The 8,768-nt window shown below is 36.9% G+C and overlaps 1 protein-coding gene across 2 annotated transcripts; it reads left to right on the forward strand.

Annotated features, from left to right (window-relative positions):
* Window positions 1–277: 277 nt before the first annotated feature.
* Window positions 278–8,331, forward strand: LOC110109777 (aldose 1-epimerase). 2 transcript variants are annotated; one of them, XM_020840976.2, is made up of 5 exons: window positions 278–529; window positions 654–703; window positions 1,452–1,575; window positions 1,658–1,765; window positions 7,498–8,331. In XM_020840976.2, exons 1-5 carry the CDS (start codon window positions 352–354, stop codon window positions 8,103–8,105), a joined length of 1,068 nt encoding a protein of 355 aa, XP_020696635.1. In that variant the 5' UTR covers window positions 278–351; the 3' UTR covers window positions 8,106–8,331. The 2 variants fall into 2 exon arrangements, with proteins under 2 accessions (XP_020696635.1, XP_020696636.1); XM_020840977.2 differs by lacking the exon at window positions 654–703 and having other exon boundaries at window positions 305–529.
* Window positions 8,332–8,768: the final 437 nt, after the last annotated feature.

Consider the following 8,768-nt stretch of genomic DNA (forward strand, 5'->3'; position numbering starts at 1 on the left):
CCATCTGAGTAATATATATATGTGATATATTTAATATCCTAAAATTTTGATACGAATGATAAAAATGTAATATTTAAATATTAAATATAGAAATATGCAACAGTTTTGTGATGTATAAGAATTAAAAATGAATTTCCTTTTATTCAAAATTTAAGTCAATGTTTTCGGGCATTTCAATATTTATATCTAATTTTTATATTAATACAATTAAAAATGTTGTTTAAAGTGTATTAATTTGATGTTTGAAATAAATACGCTCAAAGCCTTCAAGGTTAAACCTCAAACTCTCCTCTCTAGTTTTCATCATCCACCCCACACATTGCCAAGTTTTCCTCCTAAATAAGGAGCTCTATGGCTAGATCCCATGCACTCCTCTTCCTCTCTCTGATAGCTTTTGTCTTCTTGGGTTCTTCCTCCGCAGTACCAAGGAAGACAGTGGGGATCTATGAGCTCAAGAAAGGAAACTTTTCAGTTAAGATTACCAACTGGGGAGCCACAATCCTCTCTGTCATCCTTCCAGATTCCGAAGGCAAGTTTTCCTTCATGGATTTTCCCCTCAAAAAGCGAAAAACATTTAAAAATGCATATTTTCCCCATTTTTTGTGATTAATGACGATTTTATCTGAGTATAATGCAATATCGCACATCTCCAGGGAATTTAGCTGATGTTGTTCTGGGCTATGAAGGGATTCGTCCATATATTGTACGATTTACGTCATTTAATGCACTTATTCATTTGTTCTTTTTTGTCTCTTTCTTTTTTCCTGCTTTTGTCATGGGTAGGTACCTAAAGTTATCTTCGTAATGTGGGCATCACCCTAGATGCCGACTTTTATTCATACTTTGAAACCATTTATTGTTGATTTATCATTAATGATGTTTCCTTATTGAAGGATTGAAACGAAACCTTTATAATTTTTCTTAAGGTCATACTCTGTTGTGGTTTCCAGTCATTAAAGGGTGCCTAAGAGGGTATCCTCTTCAAAAGGAGTCCTAAGTGGTTTTCAATATTCTTTTGATGCTTCTGAGACCGATGCTTCAGTGGCCGGAGTTGTTTTTGCAGACACTGAATAGATATTTATGGCTCAAAAAGTTTGAAACAAATAAAATTCTTCAACGAGTTACAAAAATGTTTTCAAAATATTGTGATTTATTAACTCTCCGGTTTGATTTATTAGTTCTAATACGCTAATGGATCAAAATTTGACATTTTTTATATGAAACCACCGCAATTTTCGAGACTTGAATCCTGAAGGCAAGCTGGAATATGTGCAAAATGGGATGTGGGTAATTGCATTATACAATTAGCATAGTAATTGGATTAGATAAGACCACAAACCTTCTTATAGTTTTCTAGGTTGTTCTAAGGCATAACGCTACTTGTTTCTTCAGTTTCATGCCATAATTCATGTTTTCAGGTGAAAGCTAACTACAATTTTGTGAATGTTCAGAATGGGACTACTTATTTTGGTGCATTGGTAGGGAGGGTTGGCAACAGAATTTCAGGAGCTCGATTCGTTCTAAATGGAACTGCATATAGGTTATATCCTAACGATGGAACAAGCAGCATTCATGGTAAATCAAAGTTACCAAATTGATGCATATGGTATGTAGTTTAACTAATGCTTTATCTATTACTCTCTTTTCTTTTAATCAGGTGGACATAGAGGATTTAGCTTCGTCATCTGGACAGTCAAAGAATTGGTAGTTGATGGTGAATTCCCCTATATAAAATTGTATTACTACAGTTTTAACAAAGAACAAGGTATGTCACCTTAGCTTTTATCTAATTAAAATTAGGGGCATGCTTTTTATGGTTTTAATTATCTTCACTCATCAAATAAACTTGTGTATTGATTTGCTTAAAAATAGTTGGTTTTTTTTCTATTCAAAATTTCAAACCGACTCTACTGGCAACCAACATTGGTCGTCTCCTATGTCCCATGATTCCTGCCTTCATCCCATGGCAGTTTTTGATGTCTAATATGCCACTGCATGACTACCACATGATTGTCTCCACTGTCATTTAGCAGAAGTTGTTACAATGCTTGGCCGACCGGCGACAATCATCCATGTCCCATGTGAATATATGTATATATATGCATATGGGAACACACTAAGAAATACTGATTATTGCCAACAAAAGTTTTTCATGATCATTGTGAACTAACCTTGGGCTTACCAGATTCAAAGGTCCCTAACTAAATTAGAGCAAACCAATCAATTGTTTTAGGGGTTGTTTTGTACGATGTCAATGTTACCAATCAACTACTATATGTTTGGTTTAATTTAATGTGCTGAGATGTCAATGCTATATGTTTTAAAATACAGTAGTATGATTCTTCATTATGTCTTGACATTAGATGCCAGTCAACATCTAATGTTAGTAAAGATAAAGTATCAAGTATGATTATCATTTTTGTATTTCTATTTGATGATGTTTGTAAAACAAATTATTGACATATTTAAATAACATAATATGGTATATGTTGCGTCCTGGAATATTTACGGCAGTAGAGAAATATAAAATTTAACATCTTAGCTTTGTACGAAGATCCAGCACGCAATCAGATAAGAGAGAGATGTTGCATTTGTACGAGACACTAGAGTTTTTAAGTGGAGACCCTTGAAAAGGGGAAAAACCATGGGATCTGGCCCATTTTGAATGAATCCACTAGTATTTGCAGTCGATTACAAATGAGGCCCTTCCTTTGGAGAAGGCCTTGGCTTGATGTCACAAATATACATCATATAGAGTGCATTACATGGTGAGAATTACAATAATTAACATATACATGTTTGTTTGGTCGGCATGACCACAAACGATAGACGACGAAGGTCAGAAAGACCATAGTTGATAGGTGTTGGAGGTCAGAAAGACCGTAGTTGATGATGAGGTTCGAAGGACCATAGTCGGCAGACGATGGAGGTTGGGAAGACCATAGTCGACAGGGGTTGGAGGTCGGAAAGACCGTAGTCGACAGGGGTTGGAGGTCGGAAAGACCGTAGTCGACAGGGGTTGGAGGTTGGGAGGACCGTTTTCTGGCGACGGAGGTTGGAAGGACCGTACTCGATGATGGAGGCCAGAAGGACCATAGTCGGCAGGCAACGGATGTTGGATAGACCGTAGTCGACAGACGTTGGAGGTCGGAAGGACCATAGTCGGCAGACGACGGAGATCGGAAAGATCGTAATCCGACCATTGAGGTAGGAAGGACCGTTGGTGACTGGGTGTAAGTTCAGCAGAAGTCCGACGACAGTTGGTTGTCCGGCAAAAGTCCGGGCGTCAGGCGGTGGTCCTACAGAAGTCAGGCGTCAGGTGGTGGTTCGGTAGAAGTCCGGTCGTTAGGTGGTGGTCCGGTAGAAGTCCCTGTATTAGGCGGTGGTCCGGTAGAACTCCGGTGTCTGGTGGTGATCCGACATAACTCCGGCGTTAGGCGATGGTCCGACAGAACTCCGACATCAGGCGGTGGTTCGGCAGAACTCCGGTGTCAGACCGTGGTTTGGCGGAACTCCGGGCAGTGGTTGAGGAGGAGCGACGAGGCAAGATCGATCTCTGATCTTTCTCTTACTTCTCTCCCTTTGGCTTTGGTCTATTTTTCATGAGAAAGAGAGGCTCTATTTATAGATTTTCTGGAGTGGCATGGCCCGTAAATAGGAGGAAGATCAAGGGTATTTTGGGAGTGGTTTGTATGGACGGCCGACGTTTATTCCCTTGATCATGTACTTTTTGTTGGACATTTGAATGTCTTAGTGATATCAGAATTCAGTGATCTTGGCTTCGTTGGACTCGTCTCATCGAGCCGCTTGATTCGACTATAAGCATGTCACGTTTGGAAACTATTTGTTAAACCAAATTGTGGTTCGAACCTTCCAACAATGTTTCGGGTCCTTGATTTGGATTCATTTAAGTTCGGATTGAGTCGAATTTGATGTTGTTGGGTTCGTATTTTTGAGATGTTTAGTTCGACTGTAAGTTTGCTGAAATCGGAGTTAGGATGGTCCCAATTTTAATTTCGGAAGTTTCCAACTTGATTTTGCCTCGAGATTCGTGCTTGATTAACATATATTTTTTTTTATGATGTAGAAGTATCTCTTCGCTTGTTTATCGGATAAGGAATGAAGTAAAACTGTTATATGGATTATCTAGAAAATATAATTGCTGGATTTCTTATTTTCATTGCCAATACAAGCAAATTACACATTCCCATTTATGATTAGCAAATTACTCCATGCAAGTGCATGGGAGTTATAAGATTGCAAAAAGAAACATGGATGCATAATAAGTAAATATGAAAAATTTATGAAAATTTTATTAAACAAAATAAGATAAAGAAATTCATTTATCATAAATATATCTGCTCTTATTTTTAATTTTTTGAAATATATTTATATTTGAAACTAGTTGTTCGATTTTAAAATAATATCATTAGCTAAATAGAATGAAAATGGGCCAAGATAAAATATTCTATTACAACAACAACAACAACAAGCCTTTATCTCACTACGTGGGTCGGCTATATGAATCATTTTTCTCCATTATGTCTGGTTAAGAGTCAAATTCTCATTTAGATCTAATAAAGCAAGGACATTTCTAATATTTTCTAACCAATCTTTTTAGATCTACTTTTTAGGTCTACTTCTACCTTTTTTAACATAGGTTAAATCTAATAAATCTACTCTCCTAATCGGGTCATCTGAAGGCCGCCGTTTTATATGACCAAATAATCTAAGACGACTCTCTCTAATTTTATCTGTCATTGGTGCTACTCCAATCTTTTCTAAGATAGATTATTCTATTGAAAGTCATATTTATGTCTTATTCATTATCGAATTGGCTGATAATGAATGACTAATAAATTATTATAAAACGATGGATTTCAGAATCATGATCAATTAGTATGCTTGGTAACTTACTTTTCTTTTAGTTTAAGCCTGTTTAAATATTTTGTTTCTAGTTATGTATAAGATTTTTTTTTCTGAGCGTAAAAATTATTTAAATAAGCATTGAAATTGGTAACATAGTGAAATCTGATTGAATATATGGGTTACATTCATTTAATCGAATAAGTAAACATTAAAAGCAACAAAAATCATAAACATTCCAGTCCAATTGTGCCACATGTGAGTTCATTTATGTCATATGTCGATTCATTTATGCCACATGATTTTCTTTTGGAAAGTGTATTTGTATCAAATAATTGCTTGGAGATAATAAAGAAAGTCTAAACTAGTTTCACTCATTACAATGCCCCTTAGTAAAGATATGGTTATTCAGTGCTAAATTTTTTTGGCACATTTGACTATGGATTCATTGGTGTTGTTGTCTTGTATTTTGTTGTGCTCATGTTGTGAATGGTAAGCTGAGTGCTTGCCCAAGTACTTTGAATTCGAGTGATTTGTCTTCATTTTAGAGATTAATGCTAAAATTTTAAATATGAAAGATAGGACAAATTAGAGAGCATTAATAATGGGAGAAACAAGCATTAAAAATAAATTGATTAAATGTTGGAGCATGGATTTAAAGTTTCAAAATAGTGAACCTTCAAAACAAAAATAATTAAACTGTTGCGGGCTAGATCAATATGATACGCCCTAGGGTTCTACAATTTCGGCTTTGCCCTAATTTCCCCCAAAAATGACGAATTTCTCCACCAAAACCAAAGAGAAATAATCACAAGAGGGTTGTGATGAAAAGCAAGAACCTTTGCATTAGAAAGCCAAGAGAAAACAAGATAACTTTGTCCACTTCGAGAAGGACAAGATCTCCCAAAAGAAAACCCTAGAAAAGAACAAGAAGGAGACTAGAAGAAGAAAAAACTAGAAAGAGACTTTACTTTTCATAATGATAGAACTAAACCCTAATGGCTCCCTTCATACCCTTCCCAAAAATTCCTCCCATCCCAAATTACCCCCACTTAAGTGGGTGGGTCCCTTTGGTCCAACCGGTCCCCCGCCCCCCCTCTCTTTCGCCTGTAGACCCGCACGGGTCCAGGCGGGACCGGTTCACCCGGTCCATCACAATATTTGCGGTGTTAAAGTAAGAAATTATTTCATCCTAGTGTTGTACGGATACCCAACACACAAACAAAGAATTTAGAAACACCAGGATTTTTACTGGAAAATCCTAAAAAAATGGGAAAAACCACAGGATCATGCCCAGTTGAAATGATTCCACTACTATTTGAATATGTTACAAATATTGACCTGTCCCTAAACTTGAGGACAATTAATTTACAGTAGTCTATGAAGTGGGTTGCAATTCCTATGAGTTTGCAATGAGGACGGTAGGGCAGAAGTCCGGCAGTGGTAGAATAGATGTTCGACGGCTCTCGGGTAAAAGTCCGGCAACTGTCGCTAGCCGGGCGGAAGTCCGGCTTCAGTCGATGGCAATGGGCAGAAGTCTATCAACAATCGGCGGCAAGAGAGCTTCCAAATTTCTCTTCCTCTCTTATATTCTTTTTCTTGCTTGCTCTCCCTCCAATGAAGAATGAGTAGTTTATTTATAGTTTATGGGAGTGGAATGACTAGTAAATATGGAGAATATTATGGGCATGTTGGGAGTGTTTTGATGGACGATCGATATCAATTCCCTCGATCATAGTACATTTATCAAGCATTTCAGTGTCTTTATGATATCAGAATTCGATGATCTTAGGCTCGTTGGATTCGTCACGTCGATCCGTTCGATTTGACTATAAGCATGCACATTTAAATATCATTTGGTCATCCATTTTATGCTTTAAACCTTCTATATGTTCTTCCGGCCCTCGATTTGGACCCATTTGGGCTCGGATTGGATCAAATTTGGTGTCTTTGGTTCATCTCCTTGAGATATTCAATTTGACTTTAAGTTTGTTGAAATCGGAGTTACGGATGACTCATGATTTAAATTCGGAAGTTTCCAATTTTGATTTGCCTTGAGATTCGTGCTCGATCAAGATTAATTTTTGATGATATATCAAGTTAAAAAAAATTATAGGAAGTGATAAGGGGTTGGACATCCATTTATCGATTATAGAACAAGAGTTATTATGATAATGGAACCAATATCTATGAACTTCATAAATAGTCAATTCGGGTGATATGCATACAATTTTATCTTAAAATAATCTAATCAGCATAATTTTTTGAACTTAGAATTTGAAACTTCATTGTTTTTTCCAACATTATATGATGTGATCATTATCATTTTATACTATTCTAAATAATCCCATAGTTGAAGAAATATCTATGGGATTTTATTCCTAGTTTATAAGCATGAATTTCTTTTTCTTCCATGTAAGTTTTCAAGGAACCTTGCACCTTGCCTTACCTTGTTTTTTCAAAGCTCTTTTAATCTATTTTTCTGTATGTAGAGCGGATTGTTTTGTTAAATCAAGCTAATATTGAAAAAATATATTTTACCTAACATGCAGCACTTATTTTTCAAAGGAAAAGTTTGATCTATAGAAACCATTCTTACACCTGGAACTGCAAATCAAAACTATTGAACAGGTTTTCCTGGCGACTTAGATGTCTATGTGACCTACAAGATCTCCGGTGCATATGAACTGAGTGTCACCATGGAAGCCACACCACGAACAAAAGCAACTCCTGTAAATCTTCTCCAGCATTCCTACTGGAACCTTGGGGGACACAACTCAGGCTCAATCTTATCCAATACCGTCCAGATCTTTGCCTCCAATATTACTCCACTAAACGATCAGCTCATACCAACTGGTGCCATTTCCTCAGTATCTGGCACTCCTTACGACTTTCGCAACCCAAACACTATTGAAAGCCGAATCAACTATGTCAAGGGTGGCTATAATATGAACTATGTTGTTGATGGTCAGGGAATGAGGAAGGTTGCGGTTGTGGAGGATCGCCGGTCAGGCCGAGCAATGGAGCTTTGGGCAGACCAACCGGCGGTGCAGTTCTACACTGCATATTATCTAAATGGTGTTGAGGGCAAAGGAGGGGCGATATATGGGAGGTATGGTGGCTTGTGCTTGGAGACACAAGGATTTCCTGATGCTGTCAACCATCCACAGTTCCCTTCTCAGATTGTGAATCCTGGAGAGGTTTACAAACATGACATGCTGTTCAAGTTCTCATTTTAATGCGAGGAAAATTAACCGAGTTTTAGGCTTCGTTTGGGATGATATTTTTATTGCTTCTTAAAGATATTTTTTAGTACAAAAATTAAAATTTTTATATTAAAAAGTTGCTTTAAGAAGCAGTAAAAAAATTGTCCCAAACGAAGCCTTAGTCCTCTGTGGTTAGATTGCAGGGAGCTTGGGAATTTAGTGTTGGCTAGTTTTGCATAATAAGGCATATTCTCTTCAATTGCCTCTTTCAGCTTGGTCTTCAAAGTGAATAATATGGGATTTTTCTATAATTAAAAAGGATTCTTTCCAAATCTATTCTAATTAAATGAAATAGAAACTCAGGATCGCAAGTGAAATTCAAATAAAATGCGCACATAATTTTCGGGCAGAAAATCTAAAATAATATTGTTTTTCTAAGAGAATGAACTATTTGGAAAACAAAATAAATTATTCTGTGCGGAGTTCGGACATAGTTTTGTGTCCAGATTCTAATAAAATGCTGACATCTCGAGCCTGGTGACTCGACCTAGGTGCAAGTTTTAATACTTAGTGAAATTTTAAATTCATGGCAAACTAAAAATCACAGTATTTGAACGCTCAACCTCAAGCATGACCTCCTTGCTCGAACCCCTTGCTTCTTCATCGGATTGGCGACTCGGATGGCCCAAAATTCCC

The sequence above is a fragment of the Dendrobium catenatum genome, unplaced genomic scaffold, assembly GCF_001605985.2.
Source record: "Dendrobium catenatum unplaced genomic scaffold, ASM160598v2 fragScaff_scaffold_1116, whole genome shotgun sequence".
Classification (NCBI taxonomy): Eukaryota; Viridiplantae; Streptophyta; class Magnoliopsida; order Asparagales; family Orchidaceae; genus Dendrobium; species Dendrobium catenatum.